The following is a 22817-nucleotide window of genomic DNA, read 5'->3' as shown; positions in this document are numbered from 1 at the left end:
ATTAACTATTTTTAAAACTGTTATTTACATATTAAGAGGTCCTCTGCAGTTTATTGAAATGGGCTTCCATTTTTACTACTTTGAATAACTTGTGTCCAGGAGAGGATGATCACCCTCATAGTTTAAAAAACACAACCAAATGCCCCCCTAAAACAAAACAAAAAACACTTAACATCCAACTTTTTTCATGTATTAAGTCAGAATTTCCCATGGCCCAGCTTGTCACTGCTGCCTCTCATCCCTTCTATCCTTATTCTTGTCTTTACTCACATGAGGGCATCCCATCTTAGTTTGTTAGATGAGAGACTGAATATATATTTGTATTCTTTTACAGACAATCCCATGGAGAGCAGAATTTGGCTTTAATCTGCCAAAATTAGAACAAGTATGTCCTGCCTAAAGAACTAAGCCACAGTGGAAGTACCACCCTTCCCATACACCCCCACTACTGTAAGTAATGGCTGTTGCCTCTCCCTACCTGTTAAAATGATCTTTTGGCTACCAGTTCTGTGAAGGCTGCAAATCAGCTAATGCTGGAGGACAAAAAGTGTATGAAACTCTGTAGACATATGGCTGGGATGCAACTGTTAAATGAACTTTCAAGTAGACACCTCTGCTATTTTACTACACCAACCATACCTCTTACCTCAAATAACAGTTTCTACTCTGAATTACTACAGCATTTAGATAGGGGTGCTACAACAATGCTGCTTCATATTCTAGGTGTAAATGCTGTAGTATTGACTAATAGAGGAAATAGCATTTACACATCTGAATTACATAGCATAAGTAGTCAACTCTGAGCTTCTGGAAAAATCTGTAAATGTATTTGTAAAAAAGGCAAGAGCATATCTCTGTTCAGTCACACAAAATCTGTATGCTGCTCATACCTGTTTTTCAGCTTGTTTCAGGAGTTTCTGAAATCGTTCATCCTCGAGCACACACAGGGGAAGGTCTGTCTCTCCTCTACCTTTCATTTCCTCGAGCTTCTGTTTAAGATCCCGCAAGGCCTGAAGCTCATCATTCAGTCGATTCTGTCGTGTGCGTGACGCCTGGAGGTCCAGCTCCAAGTCCAGGGAAGTGCGGATAGGGCACTCTTGCATAGCTCTTCGCATGATCGGTTGGCAAACAGGCTGAATCATTTGGGAAGGAGAAAAATAAAAATTAATATCCAGAAGGGCTAGTGCAGAATTTGACAGAATACATTCAGAAAAGCTCAACTATTTTCTGTTAGCAGAAAGCTGCTATGAGATCCCCATCCAAACATCCATCTATTCTGCAATTATTTTTTGATCAGTCATTAAACATAAGTGCAAAAGATTCACCAACCACTTGTAGAATGATATATTGACAGGTTAAAACCAAAAAACCCTGGTCTGATCCTCAGGACAGCACAATACCAGTAGTCCAAAACTACACAGAGTTCCCCACAGATTTCAACTATATAATTTATTTATTTATTTATTTTAACTCAACAGTTGCTTTTTCAAGGCCCAAGCAAATGATGTTAAGAACTCTGTAAACAGGTACTTTTTTAGTATATTTCACATTTATTTACTATCCTTTCACTGTGCATTTTCACATGAATAAATTGGGCAGTACAAGCTGTCCTAGGCTATTTTATACTTCTTTCTTATGCCAAATGTAATCCTGCTACCTGGTAACAACCCTTCTGGGGAAGCGTATTTTTAGTTGCAGTCAAGATTAAAATGTACCTCATAACTTATAAGAATGAACTCTATGTAAAATAAAAATAATCTTACTCTCTTCTCCTTCAGTCACTTTGTTCCTCATACACTCTTGGAGAAGAGTAAATCAACTTTGAAAGCATATCTGAATCCTTGAAATTTCCATCAAAATTTGCTCAAGATGCATGCTGCTGATGTTCACATTTGTGCAGCTTAAGCTGCCTTGGGTCTCTTTGTAACACTACGGTTCTTTAACTCAGACTGCTTTGACGGTAACACGTTAAAATCCAATAGTAGATGTTGCAATGCTGAGCGCCAGCACCTTGCTGCTGGCTCCAGCCACAACTAGAGCAACATAAGCTTTGTCAGTGGAGGATAGTGAAGGATAAAGACCATTGTGGGGAGGTCTCAACCTGAAACTATAGAGTCTACATCTGGTAACTTGCATCGCTTTTGCTTAAATACTTGAAATAAAGCATATGGCTTAAGTTACTTGCTATTCCTCATCTCCAAACTCTTTGCCTTAAACCGCCCAGGTAATGCGGCACTCACCCGTTTAACTCTTAGGCTCCTCCTTTCTGTGGCGTTTCTCACAAAGAGAGACTTTTTGGCTAGTGTTGAGCTGTCGCTGTCACTTCGATTCAACTGTCAAAATGTATATAATGAACAGAGATATAAAGCATCTTCACATACAAATCTGTATTGATGAAGACAGTCCAAAAGTCTCAGTGTTGATCATACAGGTAGGTCATTCTTACTATACATGTAAAATACAAGAAAAAATAACTAGAGCATCTACTCTAAATTTCTGTTCCTATGCCATGACAATCATTGATCTTACTGAACAGTAAGTAGACTATTCAGGAATCAAGGAAGATAACTGGCTATTAAGTACCACCAAATCACTGGCTGTATTCTGTATGACTGCGGACTATACTACAGAGTTCATTTATTATGGATTTCTTTTACTTGGGGCAGGCTTTAACAAATTTACCACAGGGAAGGAAAATTTCTGTAGACATACACCTTTTGTTTTGTATTACTATTTGTAAAAAGTACAGGTGTGTGTACAACTTCAGTCTGAAGTACTTTTTCCTTCTCAAATATCCACCACAGAACAACAGAAGTTTTTTTCTTAGTTATAGCATCAGTCCCACATACATCAACACAGGCTGATTGTTAGATGCATCAACATGCGTGGTGATATATCTTCAAAGAAAACAGAAGCATCTATCTAAATATTTATTTTCACCTCCTCAGAAAAGGAAAGATAAAAAGAATCATTCTGCTAACATTTCAATAACCAACTTGCCAGAGCCCTAAAGCATGTTTATACAGGACCGACTGGGAGTTGGGGTGAGAAATAAATTACTTTTGCAACATGAATACACTTCTCTAGAGAGAAGTCTGTCTTTTCACCATGGAGATACTGCTGGGAACTCACCCCTGGATACACACAGGTGGAGGTCATCACTGACCACCGCTTTAAGCACTTTTCAAGGGAGATTTTTCAAAGGTGCCAACAGACTTTGGGTCTGTCCTTTAGGCCTCAAAAATAGTTTTGTTTGTTTGCTGTAGCATCATATGAGAACAGGTACTTTCTTAAGACCGCGGAGACATGAGTGCTCAGCCCTATCCACAGACTTGGATGCAGCTACAGTGCCCACTCTTGAGCCCAGGCAACAGACCATGAGTATTTCTGAAGCTGCAAAAGATGGATTTGTGCAAACATGTTTTTTTTTCTTGGTTACTTTGCTTCCAGGACATACTATACGGTACGTGGCAAGTTTCTAAGCTACAAAAGTGCAGAACTTTATGGATGCAGAAGACTCATGGGTTTTTACTAACTAAACCATCAAAGCACCTAGTGTCACTTCCTATAGAGGACCTCTACAGTTAATGGTCCCTCTCCTTTTTTTTTGCCACTATAGACAGTTGCCAGTATTAAATTAAAATGAATTAAAATTAAGGCTAAGTTCTGAATTCAGCCAATGATCTATCCAAGTCATGTACAGATTGTTACAATACTATCCACTACTTTTCATTCATATGTATGAATAGTCGTTTAAATATTTACATACTGACGATAGATTTTTTAGGCCAATGAGAATCAGAGAGAGGCAACCAACATTACCATTTCCAAATGATAAATGCAACCACCTCTAACTGAACTGGAGAAGATTTAAAGCATCAAGTATTTTAAAAAGTCACACTTGTGTGAGTAGCCTGTAGAAAATGAATATCAAAATAATCTGCCTTTTCTAGGGTATCTGTAAATGACAATCTATAGAGCTGGTAGTCCATGCTTTAAATCTTCAAACACATGATTTTCTCAGTTAGCTTAGCAGCAATAGTGTTGATAATTTAAATATTCTTTTTTTTTTTTTCCCCCCCATACTACCGTTATAGAGACTGGATAACTTTGTCATTAAAGCCATGCTTAAAACTTAGCCCCTAGGCTGTGCTCACACATCCTTCAAAGAGGTAATTACAGCAGGATTCAGGTTGCCCAGGTTTAAAACCAGTTAAGATGCGAAGTGATATTTACAATTGATGACTGAGCTCTTTCCACACTGTTACAGTTAAATGGTTATATTATTAAAATATGTTAATGTAATGGCAATTTACAGTGAACTCTATTTTGTTTTAACAAATTATTTTGCTGTGTGAGAGCTGTAGCTGCTCATGTGCAGCAAAACACTTTTTGCAGACAGCCAGCACAGGACAGGACTTTGCTACTTCTCTCCAATAGGATCTATTTTTGCCCTAGTAAAGGAATTTTGCAAGAGCACAAAACTTTGCTGAAGGCAGTTCTCCTACACATCAGGTCAGTTAGGGAAAGAACAAACTGAGAGAAAGCACAGGCTCTGCCTCTTGCAGGGAAAATTGGTACATGACTCACTGTCATTAATGCATCATTCCCAAGAAGTTAAATGACTCTTTAGTTAATAGCTCTTCATTCCAAGTGTTTTTCCTCTTACCCTACAGATGTATTGGTTCCGCTCGCCTGGAGAGAAGGTTTGTGAGCGCACTATCATGCTGTTCCTGACAAAGGGACGCTGTCTGGAGCTCCAGCTGGCCCTGTCCTTGGGTCGGACTGTTGCATTCTCATTAACTGGTTCCTCAGTGTTAGTCTCTTTATCAACCTATCAAAAGAAATGAGGTTTATAAGTAGTGTATCCAGACACATGCCACTGCATAGTTTCTATGTCTTCAGATTTTACAAGCCTTCTTGTCACCTTACACGGGATGGAAAAAGACAAGTGGCAAAAATCATCTTGCACATAACAGAGAAGCTACGACAAGTAAAGAAAAGCAAAACTCCCAAATGTGTAGAGGCACTGGGGGGAGTCTTTGAAGGTACCCTGTGTATCCAACAGAACCAAGGCTTCTGCCTTTGCTGCCCTGCAGATGGTCTGATACAGCCATGGTACAACAAGTGTTTTGGTTTGCCGTTTGCAGAGATTATTATTATTGTTGTTATGACTCTGCATTTGTATTTATATTGGCTTTGTTCGGCATTTGCAGAAAAATGAGGTTCTGCCATGACAGAGATGGTGCTCGTGCACTGCAAGCAGCAGCTGGGAAAGTTGCATTGCCCTGGCCCTTCCATACAGTCACACAGCCCCAAAGGCCCAGCAGCGGGGCTTCTACAGAGCTTTGCCAGCCTTGTGAAACCCAGGCAGAAGACATTTCTAGCTGCTGGCCCTCAGAAGGGGCTGCTGCCCAGTATGGTTACCCCAAGCGTGTCATGGGGAGCCTCAGGTGCAGCATCCCCATAGGTGGCGCAGTCTGTGCTAACACACAGCAATCAGCTTGACAGCAGGGCTACAACGAGCACTGCAGCAGCTGGCACGTTTGGTATTACTGATGTGCGTTGGGGCATTTTCTCCAACTCAGGTAATTTAATGAGCTTCATGGTTTTGAACGCGCAGGTGATAAATACAAGGGCCTAAATAGCACAACTGCGGTCCTGAAAGGCTCTGGCACAAGATCATCTGTGCTGTGGCTGGTTTGTAATCAGGTCTCTGTCTTTCACTCACTGTCCAGGTCTAGCCCTGGCTTAGCAAAAGACTTACGTGTGTGTCTAACCTTCAGATGGTCTCCTTGATGTCTCCCCTTGCTGAGTTAGAGCTCTGATCTATATTTGTCTGCTACCCAGAAGACTGTCAGTCTTTTTGTACCACAGCCTCAGTTCATTTGGCATCTTTCCACATTAATTGGAAGTTAATTACAGTTTCAAGCAAGTCCACCGAGGTGTCAAACTTTTGTATTGTCAAAAACTTGAAGGATCAAGCTGTCACTCTTGTCTTTTTACCTTGTTGTTTTACAGAATCTGTAGGTCTAATATATGCACCAGTATTTTCAGTAAGGTGCTAAAAAGCATTCTTAAAATTTTATTTCTAGAGTTTGTGCTACCACATCAAGCATATCTGTATGAAAGGTTTTCTAAAGGTGCTCTCCAAATAGTAGAGTATAATTTTAGGTAAACAGTTGACAAGAACATGGGATTTGCTATGTGCAATGTGTGAGTAGTTCAACAGTACAGTTTAATGCACATTTTGGAATTTTATGTTAAATTAGTCTTAGCTCTGCTAAGCAGCTTTTGTATTTCATGCCCCGATATAAAGAGAAGAAATAATGAAATCCCCTCATTGGTTTAAAGATCTTGATCCCTGTTCTGTTTCTCCCTCTGTTTATTAGAAGCGAAACAGAGCAGATAAATCAGAAGAAAATAGGCAATAATGAAATGGGTATGCAGAAATATTTTAACTACTGAACTGCACCTGTACCTTAAATATTCTCTCTGTGCAACAAAAAAAGGTGAAGACTGACATTTGTAATTAATCGTCTTTAACTTAAAAGCTCTGTGTAGCATATCTGTTAAATGCCTTCTGTATGGTTCAGAAGGGACCACACCAGTTTTATTAAAAGTACATACAAGTCCTACAGTAAACGCCGCATCAAATTGTGAATGCTCAGATGTGACAGATTTCTAGATTCACTGCTCAGAAACAGGTCTTCAGACATATCAAGATACCACAGGAATGCATATTCCAAGATACTCACCAGTGTTAGTATTACCGCAGCTTGCTGGCTTTCATGGCCCTCATCATCGTTCTCTCTGTCCTTCTCTTCCTCCGTTTCTGCTGCATCAGTAAATAACCCCATGTCTTCAGGACAGCTGCCTTCTACTGCCAGCTTAATGCCATCTTCCTCTTCGTCAACTATTTCATCAGATGCTTCTACGAGCATTTCTAACCTGTACAAACAAAAGTAGCCCAGGTTTATTCTTGAACTGATAAAGCCCACCATATCCAGCACAAAGGTATTGGAAGGCCTTCACCCATGTATAATGCACGTGTTTTCCTGACAGGGAAAATGAGTATCACTGAAATGTTTCCAAAAAGTTCACATGAAAGCACTTTTCATTATATGCACCAATAAAACCCAGCAAGCTGGACTACAGATCACCTTCAGGATCATTACAATAGCACTGTGCTATATACTGTAGCTGTGTGCTGATAACATTGAAGGACTTTGGCCACAAAACCAATGAGCAAGTACTTCCCCCCGCAATAAAGGATGTATTTATTTTTACACTGTAGCTTTTCCATGCAAAAAATTGCATGGAAACACAACTCAACATAGCAATGTAGCAAGAAGCTTCTTTCTGGGGAAAGTTCACAGCTTCTTCAAAAAGAAGATGATCAGTGGAAGCTGACTCTGTTGGGCAGCAGGTCTCCCTTCAAATCCTATTAATGCAACTAACACTTAATAGGACACATTTCCTACACAAATCCTATTAATGCAACTAACACTTAATAGGACACATTTAGTACACCTCCAGTGGTTTAGACACCCTAAATGGGTTCACAGGAAGATGCGCATGGAGGGGCATTGGCAATGGGAGTTAACAGAGCAGCCAAGATGCTGTAAACCTAAAAGAAGGTGAATGAATTGACCACAAAAGAGAATGAGAGTCCCCTCCCCACCATCTCCTCTGAAAGTACAGCTCTTCCATTTGTCTATGGAAAGGGAGAAGGAGCAGACTCAGGCCTGAACAGTATGGGGAAAAAAGTGGCTTCACCAGTCTTCCTCAGAGCCCCTTTGCTCCTGTTCATCCTCCTCCTCCTCATCTTCAGCCAGCTCTTGTTCTACTGCTTCCAGCTCAGCAGATGTCCTCTCCAGCAGAGCTGACACAGCATCCTGCTTACAAGGAACGAGAGGGAAAAACAGAACGGAGTGATATATAACATAAGCAAAAAGAAAATCACAACTCACAAGAGCTGTATTACCCTAGTGCCAGCAAAAATGCGACTTAGATCACAAATACAAGGGTTTTGAATTGTCACCGTATCGCACATTAACTAATAAATCTCAAACAAAAATAGATTATTTGTAAAATGATAATGGAATCAAATATATTTCTGTCATCCTGTAGCACCTTGTCTCTCTTCTTGTAATATCACTAGGTAAAAAAAAAAAACACATTGCTCTTTAGAGTCACATTTTTAAATGTAGTTCTCTTAAGGAGGCATTGAAGCAGAAAAGCTTATTTAACTAGAAAAATTGGCAAGTGTTTTGCGTAAATGGCTTTTTTTAAGCATACAAATTCAAATAATGAATAGCAATTTTTAATACATGCATATGAAAGCCAATGGTAATGTTAATAAAAGCTTTGTTAAGATTATTTTCAAGAAGAAACAGCTCAAGTGTTGTGAACTGGAGTGCAGTTCTGTAATCCACTACGAAGCCTCATCCCTAGCCACATTTAGCAACAAGCTTGTAACACCATATAAGACCCACTCACACAAAAAGTCAATATGAACAAAACTGCATGACTAGGTCTTGGGGGAGGACAATTAATATGCACAAAATCATAGTGCTATGACAAGTAGAGTCTCTGGCTTTTTTCCTTGTTATTACAGTAATAGCCAACACATCACTCACCAAGTCCAGTGAGTCTGAAGACTGCTTGCTTAACAGAAACATGGATTCTTCATTCTGTTCCTTGTTTTTTTTGCCAGGAATTTGCTTGCAAGGCAAAAGGTTGTACCACAGAGTACAAGTCTCATCAGAAAACGATAAATCTGCCAGACTGATATGAGTTCCAGCCTGCACAAAAATAAAGGGAAAGAAAGAAGTTTAAATCTGTCATTTTCCTGTGAGACAGCTGAAAATAAATTTACAGAATTTATCAGGTAAATTAGGCAGCACAAATTTGACATGGATCTTAATTTTCTTTTTAACTGTACATTTTTTCTATTTCCCTCCCTTGCTAATTAAACAAAATAAAGAGAAATACATGGGAAGGCCCAAACTGTCCATTCTGCTGTCCATTTGTTTCAGTATATGGAATTTCTCCACACATGCACGCACACAAATCCCTCTCTATCAACATATCACACGCCTGCTTTCTATAGCATTCAATAATGGAAAACTGTGTCAGTGAAACCTGCAGCGTCAACTCACGGAGCAGTAAGTTTTAGTCAATTTTTTCAGTTGTTTCACCACAAAAATCATCAATACAGCAAACAATAATGGATGACCTTGTTTGCTCTAACCAGTGAGGAAGCAGATGAAAAGACTCTATATAAAGGAGATTAAGAAACCCTTTCATTTGGACAAGCACTAACATCCACTGAGTTGGCACTCTGGGAAATTATAAAATACTTGGTTTGGGGCTGTGCCTTGGAGATTACAACCCTTCGTTCTTTGGCAAAGCAAATCATCCTCACAGCTACTGGGCTGAGTACATAGCTCTTGCCAAGACTCTGGTCATGTTGCCCAGGGCTTTCTGCTGGGGGTCATATTCCAAAGTCTTTCATTTGATCCTGTGATTAGCCCTTATGTCTTTTGGTTTGTTGTTTTATATATATATATATATATATTTATATTTTTTTCCCTTCACCTTTGAATCCTCCATTCTGTTGCATTTTTGGTCTTTGACTGTTCCTCCACCTGAGGGGAAACCTCTTGGTTTTCTTCACATCAGTCAAGCTGATGAGTTCAGTCTGCTAACACACTGAGAAAGGCCAACACATCCCCCAGGAAGTAAGTTAACTTCTGCATTTTTGAAAGTGAGAGGCCATTCTCAGTAATCTGGTCTCATGAACCTTTACAGAATTCCAGCATCTCTTCAGGGTATTTTAACTGAAAATCTCACTGTGCTACTAAGTCAGACTTGTGGTGAAAAAGTAGGCTGATTTGCACCAGAAAGTGCAAAAGCAATCTGAAAGTAAATGAAGCATCACTGATTAGGCAATGACAACAATTAACGACAGAATACAAGAAAGCTGGTTTGAAATAGGCTGGTCTGTGAATGTTATGCCTTATTATTATTTCTACAGATCACAAAGACTAAAAAAGTGGACTTAATATAACCTATGACAATGTGCAAAACTTTATTTATCTTAATTTTGTTTGTGACAAGGTTTGGTAAGGAGGGTTCACAATGATTTATTTGGACGTATTGTGGCTCTCATTCAGCTTTTTACAATCTAGTGTTAATGTTGCATTAAAGATGTGATTTCTTAATATCTAAAACTGCAAAGCTGCAGTACCTGTCTATAGCTAAAGGCTTAAGGTAATGCAGTGTTAGATTTATCAAAACACCTCCTAAAACATCCATCCAGGCTTAGATTGTGTATCTGGAGTTTCAGAGAAAGGCAGTATTTTAAGTATTAAATCAATAAGCATGAAAAGGAAAAAAAATCTGAAGCAAGTACTGTGAAATTTCAGTGGCCCTGACCCTCAAAAATTAGAGGAGACACAATAAACAAATGCATGCCAAAAAAAGCCAGCAGTAAACCTGCATACCAAGCACTCCTCCCGACGACTTCTACTGACGGAACACACGTCTATTCTCAGCGTCTTCTGGAGCAGTGTTACTTGGGAAATGGCCACTCTGAATAGCTCGTTGAATAAAATGGTCTCCATGGCCGGATGGACTTTTGTGCGGAACAGACAGCTGGTATCGGCTGAGGATGGAAGTACTGCTACTCTAATGTACCTGCCGGAAACAAAACAAAACCTTTACCTGTATTTAAACTAGCACTTGCTGGTGATGTGTGATAGAAGTTGACCCCAATCGTCTAAAGGACTGCACAGCAAGAAAATGAAACAGCAACAAATCAGAGGTGGAATCAAATAGGTGAAAAAGAGAGAAGGGGCCAAAAAACTACTCCCCCACCCCATGCTTTCCACAAGCATTTCCCCAAGAGGAATGTCTGCATCTGGGATGGTAGTAGCAGAAGAGGTAGCTATTTCTGTTCCTATCCAAATTTATCCTCTGGTGTAGTACTGGGAACAGTGAAGACCATGTCACAGATGGGAGGAAAACTGATGTTAATGTTAGTTACCAAAAAAAAAATAAATGTAGAGGTAAAAACTGAAGTCTTAGAACAGTGGGAGCAGCACTGAAAAGCAGCAACATGTCCTTTAATCTTTTAAAAACGCAAACGATACAAAAACTTCAAAGAAAACAGAAAACTAAAAAAAATGTGGAAGAAAATAGTTAGGGTCATAGCTGCTTAAGACTAATTCGTAAGACATGAAGTGAGACCTAGGAGAATGTGGCCTGAAAGCTTGAACTTCAGTTCAGGAAATATCTTGAAATTGTTAGGCATTCTATTTATTTAACAAATACGGATGGATACTGTGTGAATAAAGGTAGTTAACACCTAACTTGAAAGTCTCACTTTAATAGTGATTTGATGGAGTGAAGACATTCCTAATGCAATTTGTCGATGTTATTTACCTAGTGCACAGCACCTCATACACACAAATAGAGAACCAGTAATTGTTTTGCATCTTCTCTGTGCCTACGCACTAACCTATTTCTGGTATTGGCTTTAAATATTATTGATACTCACTGTAGAACAGAATACAACGAAGCTAGCTAAAGCAAGAAGAAAAAGTGGGTCAAGGAAAAGTGTTCTGCAAAAAACTGAGAAAAAAATAAATTATTCTCCCCAGAGTTACAGCAGTATTACTGTATCTTTTGGTAGTGATTTTGTACATACTGTTAGTATTATTAAAAATTTAGTTTTATATGAAATGAAACAGAAAAAATTAGGTCTGGGAGAAGTTTGATTTTACATTCTGAATTTAGGTATATCTTTTATTCCCCGATTATGTTCAGCTTTTTGGGATAAAGAGGGAGATCTAAGTTGTTTGGTTATCAAGTATAGCCTGGAGAGCAGGCGTACAGCCTTTTGACAAACCAATCCCAAAGTTAAGTGGCAGTGTAATGTAATTTCAGTAATGCTGCTGTGGTATTCACTTAAGTGTAGCTGAGCAATTTGTATGGTCTACTGGAAGTAGCCATTTTAGTAGATTAAGAAATACAATTAGGAAACGTTTAGAAAAGAAGTAGGAATAGTAGATAGAGTATATTAAAATTGTGTTTAAAAGATGGTTCACTGGAGCATTCTTTTAATATTTGTTAGCCAATTTACTGGCATCAGGCCAGAATGATGGGTAAACAGACAAATAAAAGATGAAGTGCTCACCAGTTTTGTTTAGTGTGAGTGCTTACTTTCATTTTAATTAAAAAAAAAAAGTTTAAATGTCAATCAATGCCTCAGATTTTGCTGTGACAAACCTCTATCTTCCCAGGTGAACATAAATGCCCTTGACACTAATATTAAGTATTCCACTTTAATGTGCAAGTTTTCTGGTAACTTCTTTTTCCTGCAGCATTGATAGAATCTGTAAAAGCCAAGTACTACTATGGTTAGAAATGTTTTATACATATTTTAGTGTTGTTAAGCAGTAAATCAATCAATTCCTTTGGAAAATGTACACAATGTATTATTATACTCTCATATTTCAACACTACTACTCAGCGATTGTTTGACTTACACTTTAGAGCCAAGGGGGACAGAAAACGCTGGAAGATTTCTAAGCTGGCCTATGATTATCACAAAACTTGAATTGCTGTGGTCATATCTGTTAAAGAAAGGACAAAGTGAGGAAAGCTCATTGTTTGCATTTACATAGGAAGAGAAATACTCCCTTTGCTGCTCACTCACCTGAGTCCTATCTGTACCTGGGCAGCCTCAAGAGTTGTTGCATCATCTTCACTATATACAGTGTCCTCGGTTTCGTTTGGTCTAGGGCAAACAAGCAAATACTCAATCATTAGGAAAATTGTACTTAGATTCAGCAATAATTGAGGTACGCATGCACAGAACATATATATATTCTCCTAAACAGGCTGATTTAATTGCAGCACGCAGTCCAAATGAGAATTTCACGGCCTACACAATAGCAACTCCTGTTTTAAGATAGTTGGTGACTGGATGTTTTGACAACTCCAGTAATGAGCTGTAAAGGCCTTTTAATGATTGCTGAAGCAAGCCAGACTAATAGGCAAGGGAAAAACTGATGACTTTTTATACACGTTTAATACTTTATCCCCCTGGACACAAAATTGGAAAGTAAGGTTTCTGATAAGCATGTATGCTGTATACGAAATACGGCTTCAGAGAACATTTAAGAGGAACTCTATAATGAAGAGGTTTCTGTGCAAACAAGAAAGATCTTTCTTCTGAGCCTGTTTTCAAAGCCAGTCAAAGAACCAAAAGGACTCAGTCCTTGCAGCTGAAGAGCAACTCCAGTACAGAATGGAATTACAGAGAATCAGTGTGGCAAAAACAAATAAACAAGCAAAATACAGTAATTTTCTGTGAGGTTTGAATGAGGACGTGTTATTAATGTGTTTCAATGATCTTTAAAAACAGACTGTTGGGATCAATAAATGGTGCTCAAAATAGGAAATGTGGAGAATGATGCAGATATCCCTTATGTTACCAAGCGTTATTTTAAGACTCTACATCTAGAGGTTTCCCTTTCCTATTCGTTTCCTAGCAGCTGGCTAATATGATAGGGTGTATTTATTTCCTCCCCTGCCTTAAATTACTCAACACAAAGGACTGGTCTATATAGTGGAAACCACTGTACTTCAGGAGCACACCAAGAAATTTTAAGTTATTCCATACGGAGTGCTCATAAAGATACTTCTACTAAACATAAGCGAACCACACAGAGGCAGTTACTACCTCTTCACTACTTCCTACTCAGTAAGAATTAAGAATGCTGAGACCTAGAGCTATCACAGAAAACTTAGTATCTGTAAATCTTGGCTTGCAGAAACGGCAAGAGTTTGCTTTTGTGTACAGGCTTAGGGGATGCAACCGTCCCCTCTTCTCTCTTCCTGAGTAATAGCAGGTCTCTTCCTGAATAACCCCAGGGAGAAGACAGGAATTTTGTCTGTTTTCCAGCTATCCCTCCAGTCACTGGAGAGGACAGCTAAAGAGCTTCACAGAACATCCATGGCTTTTAGTCTAATGGTTGTTCATTTCTATCCATTGTGCTTATAACCAGAGCAGAAGTGATCTGATCACAGTGGCTCAGAACTGAAAGTGGAAAGACAATAATGGAATGGCTAGTGAATTAAACCAAACAATCACAGTCACTTAGTAAAGTGGAGGCTGAATTTTCTGAGTGGTTGAGGCTGGAAGGGCCCTCGAGGTCATCTGGTCCAATCCCCCTGCTCAAGCAGGGACACCTACAGCAGACAGCCCAGGACCATATCCAGGCAGCTTTGAAGATCTCCAAGATCTTCAAAGAAGGAAGCAAGTCTCCACTACCACTTCAAAGGAAGAACTCTGCTACCTCTCTGGGCAACCTATTCCAGAGCTCCATCACCCATACAGCAAGGAAATGCTTTCTGAAAGTAGTGCTGTCCTTTTTATACATAGAAGTTTACTTCAGCGTAAGAAAATGCTTTAGGTCTAACTGAACATAGGGAGCAAACTGATACTAGGATTCAGAATTCAGGGTGGGTCCATGATCTACGCTGAGATGGAATGGCCACTGTAATACTTCATGACAAATCCTTTTTTTATTTGTGCTTTTCTATTTAGTGAAATCCATTTTTGTTACCTTTTAATTTATGGAAGACTGCACAAGTAGAAATACCTTTACCAGAGGCCAATAAAGCCTGTTTATGATACCATAATGCACCTTTATCTGTCCTAATAAAAAGGCTTTAGACTGGCAACAGAAGACATGCATCTACATCTTTGTAAGCATCCTGCAAAAATACCCCTCAGAATACTCAAAGGACAAAAAATTCTTAATGTCAAGAACTTGCCAACACTGAGATAGAAAATAAAGATTTTAGTTTCTCTCACAGTTCGTAACAGTCTTCTGTTATCCAGCCTAAAGTTTATTCTTCTTGCTGCTAGAAGAGTGAAAATACCACAGAAACAAGTGTGAAGAATCCCATGGAAGTCATGTCTTGTCAAAAAGCAACGGCAGCAAATACTTTTCTTCTTGTATGCTGTCCACCACAGTGCAATGTGAATATTAAACCCTAGCCTGGATTATTTTTATACATTTATATATTTTTATATAAGTTTCAGCTAGGGATCTTCTCATCTTTCCAATCCTCACTTTTTAACAAAGCAAATATTCAAGCAAAATGCTTTGCAGTCATAAAATTCAGATAAAACAATAAGTAACAAAAGTTGCTCTGAGCAGTGTCAATATAGCCACATGGCAGAACCTGCACGGAATGTCTAAACTCCTTACGCTGATACTACATAACTGCTTATGGAAATGTGTAATTTTGGGTGGAAAGCCTTGCATTATTTCTCAAACCTACTGTTTCACAGAAGCTTCATATACACCACTATCTCCAGCTACAGACTCATCAGACACGGCAGCAGATACACAAGCTGTTTTCTCCGCAAGCAGGTGACCAGCTGCTCTTCTTGGTAAGTCAACACCTAAGAAAAGAAAGAAGAAGGAAAATTAGTCGAAGAGATTAATAGTCAGGAAAAGAGAAGTGCATAGCTTAGAAAGCTGTCAAGTTGAAAGCAGTGACCCTCAACTGAGTATCACAGACTGGTTTTGTTCCACATCATTAAACATTCTGAGACTGTATTACTCTTACCACATATTCTGTCTAGGGGATATTTCCAAACTGATGAACTTCAAAATGTACAACTATTATTCCTTTCCAAAGATACATGCTTCTATCATCACCTGTATCAGTTGAGCTAGTTATTATCCTTCATTATCTTCATTATTAACTCCCATTATCCTGATCTTTGAACCTGCATTTGCCATGTTCACATTCTGCACTGTTGTAACACTTCAGCTACATGCAAAGTGACTGAGTGCCGACTGTTTATTAAATATTCACAAGTCAGACAGAAGCCCTCTTCCCAGCAATTTAGCAACTAGAAATGAAAAACACCCTCTAGTTTACTATCATCAATTTTTTATTTTATTTTATGAAGTCTTTACTATCAGCTACTGCTCACCTTTAATCTTCAGCTCCTACTCATCTGCTAGTCTCACAGAGCGAGGCAGCAGCACTCAGTGAAAGCCACGCTCTGCAGTGTGGTATGGTGAGGGAGGGCCTGTGCAGTACTTTTATCTGCCGAGGGGTGAGGATGTTGGCATGCATTATCGTCCCCACCTGAATCATGACTTTACATCTTGTTAAGATGTTTAAAATTTAAGGCTTCAGATTAGATGATTGATTGCTGCATTTGTGCTTTTATTTATGGCAGTAGGAATGCTTTTTCCTTGATGATGAAGTGCTCTTTCCCTTCCCCCCCCCCACGAGGGGTGAAGGTGATGACATGATTTATTGATTACCCTTAGGAATTACCACAGCAGCCTGAATTGACTTTGACAATGACAGAGACTGACTGTGGAAGAACTACATGATATTCCAACTTGGTTTCTGACAGCAGGGACATGTACAGAGGGGCAAATGTGTGTATGGTTCACCTGTGGAGAGAAGTCAGGGACAGACAGAAGGTGGTGAGCACTGCATCTAAATAGCCACGGGAGCTTACGACATGAAAATACTACCTATACCGTCTTCCGCTGTTAGTCTACCCCCAAATTCAGATTCTGTAATATTCAGACTCGTCGTCTTGTAAAACTTGTACTATCAGGCTGAAATTTTCTGTGCAGGTTTTATGTCTCAAGCTGAGTTTGCTGTAAACCTTCCCATTCACCACTGCAGCAGCTCCAAGAGGGAAATTAGAGTAGGAGCACTGAACCTACCCCAGCTCCATACCTCACTTCTAATGTATTGAAGCCTCACCACGAGGCCCATTTTACTGTGGAAACTTGTAGTATAGGAAGCTTAATTAATTCATTTCTGGCTTTTCAAAATCTGAGTACTCATTTTGGCAATCTTAATGCAGATTTTAAAATAATATATTTGACCCTATTTAAGAAAGTATCAGTGATGAATACCAGGATGAGCTTATACTTTAAAATTGTAACTGTCTATAGACTTAAAAGATACCCTGACATTACCCAGAATTACAGGTCCTCAAAAAGACAACCACATAATGCCTTTGAAAAATGTATTTCTTTAAATCATTATTTTTCCAAAAAAATGATTCCTCACAGCCCTGTGTTCCTAAATTCCAAACAGTCTTAAATTCAGCTTTCAGACCAGATGGATTGCTGCCAGATTGCAAAGACAGACAGAAAGTTGGTAGTTTGGAAAGGATATGCTGCTGAAATACGCGCAGGGAAATTAACTATTTGTTCCATGTTCTGTAAGATAGCTCTAAAACAAAATAACTACTGTGTTACATTATATTGAAAGGACAAAGGACAAAATGACACTTCCTCTCCCTCTCCGATATTGCACTTAACTAAGCTAATGAACCAAAAGATGTTACAATTCCTTGATATTTTTAAAAAATAATAATTTTCTCGTTAAAATGTGTCTATCTTTATGTCCTGGTACTTTTTTTTTTTTTGGCAAACTGGCAAATTCCAGTCACAAGAGTTCAAACTTGGTAACATCTCTGGACAATGCACTCTCTAGCTAGGCTATAGTTTAATTCTAAGACACCCAAACTTCTCTGTTAGATACTTCACTGTTAGCTCAGCCCCAAAAATGCAGAACTGGGAATATCGTGTGCTGATGAGATACATTTCATGTTGTTTTTTTTTTTTTTTTCTTGCTCAGTGCTAGAGGAAATCTGGCTCCTTTAGTTCTTCATTGGCAAAATGGATCCGCTGCATGACACTAGGAAAAGTCAATAAGTAAACGTGCAGAGAAAGCACAACATACTGTCAACCTCAACAACTGGCAGCAAAGTCAGCGCTCTAAGGACAAGCCTTTGAGTCCTGGCAGCTAGGATTTTTGAAGTTCTGACTCTGCCAAAGGCTGTGACAATGTGAGAACCCTGGGTTGCACTGCCTTTACTACAGAGTAGGAGCAGAATTCATTACACCTAATTCTGCCATCTCAAAGTTAACATTACCCGGTTACCAAGGATACTTCAATAACTCACAGGATAATTCATCCATCTTCCTTACAGGGAAGCAAGTTTTGGGATCGGACGACTCATCCTTTTGGAACTTACCCACAGACTGTAGGGAGAACCTAGACTAGCTTAGGTGCTCTGTTCTAACTCGCAGGTGGAAAAAAGCTGAAAGCTATGAAATCCATGTTAAAAATGGGCAGAGAGTATCACTATGGCACATGGTAACTTGTCCTGTCCCTCAGCTCACATCCAAAATGAACTGCAGATCTTTTGGTGACGGCAGGTTCAAATACACACAAAAATTCAAACTCTAAGTCCAGAAATCTCTTTTACTGAGGGTGCCAGCTTGTAACTTACCCTTCAGTGAGAAACAGCGTCTGATTTCAAGTTACCAACAAATAGCACAAGGTATTTTTGACCTATCCCCACACATTCTGTCAATACATAAGGACACCTTGCCTCCTTGTCTTCAAGATCCAGCTTTCATTTTTTCTATTACTTTTCAGGCTATAAAGTCTGTAACACATGAATTTCCCTTCTGAGACAGCTGCTGAACAAATGTAGATGGAATTGGGGTGATCACAGCTCTCTGCACCTGAAGCTAGAAGTTATGTAGTGTCCTTTTAAACTACTGCCCACAATGACAAATGTATGTTCAAGCTACTCCTCAGCTACAGGAGATATCTCTATTCAAAAGTCATCTGTTAGTACGAAATGTTCACGTTACGTATACATTTGACATTACATTTTTTTTAATTACCTGAACTTCCTTCATGTAGAGAAGGCAAAGGCTGCCTAATGTTTTCATTAAGATCTTTATCGTCTGTAGGAATCTGAGATCCTGCTCTGGCTTCAGAGTCCAATAACATTTGGTTCTCACAGAGACTAATGCCTGCAAAATCACCTGAAAGGTCACAGTCTTCAAAGTCTGTAGCGAGGTGATGCAGAGGGGAATTTTGAGCCGATACAGAAAATGCAGCTTCTAAAACCAAGGGGGAGCCCGGGGGGGACAAGGAGGAGAGCGAGGACCTGGAAGACAGCGATGTCACAGATTTGGGAGGCTCAGTCAGTTTGGGGTGGTCTGCAGCTGAAGGAGAGTCACTGTAACCCAGTCTCCCATGGGAGCTGACCACTTCATTTTCATGAATAGTAGTGATAGGCCCCGAAGGAATGTAACCACTTTTTTCCTGCAATATGAAGTCAAGCTTATACTGATAGTCCAAGTCTGTTATCTGATCGCCTGGGTTATAGTAGAGATCCGTGGAGCTGAGTGAGTTTAGCGACCCTCTACTTGACGTGTTCAGAGACCCCCGGCTGGATGCCAGTGATCCCAAACTGCTCCCTGAAGACACAGACAACGTGCTAGCTGAGAGGCTGCAAAGAAAGAACAAAAACATACACTGATGTTACTAAACAGAACCAGCAGAAACAGTAGAAGCAGAGATAAGACTGACTGGGAGCTGCACCGTAACAATTTCTTACACTGAATGCTGCTCAGGGCATTTTTTTATGCGATCATACGTGGTTTAGCTCAGTGTGCCCAACCTGCACACCACCAGGGCACTTTAAACAGCTTTATGGCCTGTTCCCAAGGCCCTTTTCTTCCGGAGAAGGCTGTGGGTTTGACAAACTGGTCTGGCAGTGACAGCAGCTTTCTCAGCTGCTCTGCTCCCTCAAATGACCCTGGTGTGGGTGCTCATGGGGGTCAATGTCACAGCAAAAGAAAGAGCTTGTGACAGCAGAAGACTGCTGCCACCTCCAGAGAAATATATGCAGCCTGCTCTCTGCCGAAGCACATGGGAGAAATGGCAGCTTTCAGAAGCAGAGGACTCACAGCAGAACTACATGTCTGTAAGACACTCCGCACGCACAGGAAATACATAAGCTTGGCACAGGCTGTAACATGCAATCTTTTCCTCTTAATAAGCGAAGATAAGGAGCCCTGCCAAGCCAGAGAAACTGCGTGCCACTGCCTTGGCTCAGGAGGACTCTGATGGGGAAAAAACAGCAGGAAAAATAATTCAAGGCAACCCCCTTTAAAGAAACAAGATCATAAGCTACAGTAAAAAAGGGTGGGGTGGTGGATTTTTAGAAGTCTAGAAGACTCTTTCTCTAACTGATCACCAATCAATTTACAGGATCTGGCTGAGATGTTTGAAATTGCTAAGCCATCTTAGACCCCCAAAATAGGATGGTATGGCTTATTGTGAGGGGACCTTTAAAAAATGCTTTAAAACATTTTTCCTCTTAAAAACCCATTTGTATTTTTAAAGCAGTACCCAAACGTTAATGCAGCTGTTTGACTGGTGTATCCCACTGGGATACATAATGGAGTTTGACCAAATTCAGGAATTCGTAAATAAACATAATGGACACATGGTTTGGTAGCCCAGGGTGCAGTCCAGAAATGGGAGAAACTCTTCCTTAGGACCATACATGAGCTGTTAAATATGAGAATTCCCATCAGAGCACTGAGTTTGAGTTCACAATTGCTGTAACTGATTACTACTTTTTTATCACTATGAATTTCATGAACCCACAGTCATATTTTGAAACAATGACTGAGGAAAATATATCCTGCAGAGGGCACTTCTCTGTCTACAGAAAGCACAAGTCAGTGTTGAAGAATGAAATCAGAACCAACTATTCACACAAGTATTTACACGTACACATGTATGCACTGAGCCTCTCTGGTCATTATGCAGATCAAAGGCTGCACTTCTCATTTTACACAGATACCTGAGGAACAATTTTTTTCTCCTCAGTGACAGCATTTTGGTGATCTGACCAATTAGGGAATTCACAATTTGTTTATTTATTTACACTGGAGCAAGAAAATGTATCTCTGTTTAATTATAGAAGCAATGCAAAAATAAATCCATTTAATCCGGTCTTGAATATTTACTAAAAATATGAAGGTACACCAGGTTCACACAGAGGCAAAATGCTTGAAGCTATTATACTTGCATTTTCTTACTTAAATATTAAACAAATTTTGTTCAGCCTCCAGCTAAGAGAAAAATCCAAGACTGAAGTTTAGACAACCAAGTCCGCCAGCCTGTTGCTGAAGCCAGGTTTTACATTCTGCAGTACAGCCTCACCTCCTAAGCTGCGAATGCAAATAAGTAGTCAGTTTTGTAGTTTCTTCAAGTTTCTGTACCAACTCTTTTCTTCTCTCCTCCAGTTTCAACCTGGAAACAGAGGTACACGTAAGTAGAGGAAAGCATTACTGCATAGTCACAAGGCTAAAATACCTCACAGGTAAGACAGAAACAAAATGAACATCCCTCGTTTTCATCTGGTTGCTGACTACTAAAATCCAAGTGGCTGCACTAGCTCTCAATCCTATCATTAAACTCCAACCACTTCAGCAGAGTGACTTTGACTGCAGAATACTAAGCACTGCAACGAGCCTGCTAAGCGTGCAAGCAAGCAGCACGTTGGTACGTTCATACTGCACCAAGTGAAACAAGGACTGACACACAAACACTGGGAAAACAGCTACAACTACAGGAAAATAAGATCTGCACTAATACTGTCTTAAAAAGCCACGCTACAGCTTGGCTCCTCACGTAGTATACTTCCAGGGGAAGACAACAACAGCACCACAAACAGCAAAAGAACACCGATACCAGTACTGACGCTGACAATGCAAGAACTTGGGGTAGCGCTGCAGGGAGTTTAAAATTAAAGCTCTCCCTTTGATCTCAGAGTCTTCCTATAGACAAAGCACAATAAATAGGCCAGATCCAAACGTAAGGTTCTGAGATGGCGGATCCCATTTCGGAGTCCTTGGTAAAAATATCTACATTCCCAACTGTTTTTTCACCACATCTGAGCAACACAGTGTTGTAATGCTCATTATCGAGGCTCACCTTTATTACAAAGCAGGATTATTTCCTCCTGCACTGCCATCCAGCCTAGCTCTACAGCTCCAAACGGTAGAGTTCTCCCACTCCTTTCGGCTGGCTGCTAACAGAAAGGATTCAATAACCTTTACAGTGGCTTTTCCTTTTATAACTCCCTTTTATCACTCCATTTGCAACACCAAATAAATTGCTTTCCCTCAGTGGTTTCAGCTAAAACCCTCCTGTAGTTGTGGATTAGTGTATTCTCCTCTAGCCCCTGTTCAGTCAACTGATACATGTAACAAGTTCTTAAGCAACTAATCTGAGGGACAACAAAAATTACTCTAAAAAGGTTTCAGGTCCATTCTCAGAAACCTTTCCTCTGGCCTTTCTGGCATCTCAAAGACGTGTAAATTAAAATTCAACTGCAGAGAAACACTTCAAAGAACAAAACCAAAAATCAACCATTGCTTTCTTATGCAAACTGAAGGAAATACTCCAGAGTTCCCAGAACTCGCTCCCCCAGTGCAAGATACCAGTTAAAAGGCATTAAGTCCTCGATTCAACAAAGCATGAAAAGCACTTGCTTACACCCATGCTCATTCAGCGAGCGAATCTGGGTTATGCAAAGGTGAAGAAGTTACCCCGAGGTCAGCCAGGGTGTGAACTTCCACTTCACTGCGCACACTGCGTGTGCTCCTACACCGCGGTAACGCCTTCCTCTGCCAATACCTGCTGGTGCTGGTAAAAGCATAACGCAGTATTTCATTCCCTGCTCGTGCACACAGGTTTCCCAACCGAGAATTAAGCTCAACTAGGGTATCAGACATTCCCTCCCAGCACTTTTAACTATATAGTGCCTTCTGCCTTCCTTTAAAGCACAATCTATCCCGCTTTTCTCAAGCAACAGCACTCTTCGTTAACTCTTTTGTGACTTTTCAATAAATAAATTCATT

At 39.8% G+C, this 22817-nt stretch overlaps 1 protein-coding gene and 1 long non-coding RNA gene across 9 annotated transcripts in view; one reads left to right on the top strand and one right to left on the bottom strand.

The window, feature by feature from the left end:
• Positions 1–1042, top strand: part of LOC137856213 (uncharacterized) — a 49641-nt gene extending 48599 nt beyond the window's left edge. For both annotated transcript variants that reach the window (XR_011096286.1, XR_011096285.1), the window contains exons 3-4: positions 335–450; positions 902–1042. This is a non-coding gene — a long non-coding RNA (uncharacterized lncRNA). The remainder of the gene's footprint in view (positions 1–334; positions 451–901) is intronic.
• Positions 1–22817, bottom strand: part of WWC2 (WW and C2 domain containing 2) — a 100246-nt gene that overhangs the window by 8418 nt on the left and 69011 nt on the right. For 5 of the 7 annotated variants that reach the window (XR_011096282.1, XM_068681301.1, XM_068681299.1 and 2 more), the window contains 12 exons: positions 21115–21204; positions 18774–19387; positions 15367–15490; positions 12728–12808; positions 12558–12644; positions 10512–10707; positions 8643–8807; positions 7780–7898; positions 6759–6951; positions 4670–4834; positions 2241–2333; positions 891–1133 (listed from right to left, as the gene is read on the bottom strand). Coding sequence is in view for 6 of the 7 variants with exons in the window: in XM_068681301.1 (XP_068537402.1) it covers positions 891–1133; positions 2241–2333; positions 4670–4834; positions 6759–6951; positions 7780–7898; positions 8643–8807; positions 10512–10707; positions 12558–12644; positions 12728–12808; positions 15367–15490; positions 18774–19387; positions 21115–21204 (2170 nt within the window). In the remaining variant the exon portion in view is untranslated. The remainder of the gene's footprint in view (positions 1–890; positions 1134–2240; positions 2334–4669; positions 4835–6758; positions 6952–7779; positions 7899–8642; positions 8808–10511; positions 10708–12557; positions 12645–12727; positions 12809–15366; positions 15491–18773; positions 19388–21114; positions 21205–22817) is intronic. The other 2 variants (XM_068681302.1, XM_068681300.1) reach the window with 1 other exon arrangement.

This window comes from Anas acuta, chromosome 4 (assembly GCF_963932015.1).
Source record: "Anas acuta chromosome 4, bAnaAcu1.1, whole genome shotgun sequence".
In the NCBI taxonomy this organism is placed as follows: Eukaryota; Metazoa; Chordata; class Aves; order Anseriformes; family Anatidae; genus Anas; species Anas acuta.
Note: the sequence above shows the minus strand (reverse complement) of the source record. Positions and strands in the feature narration are given on the sequence as shown.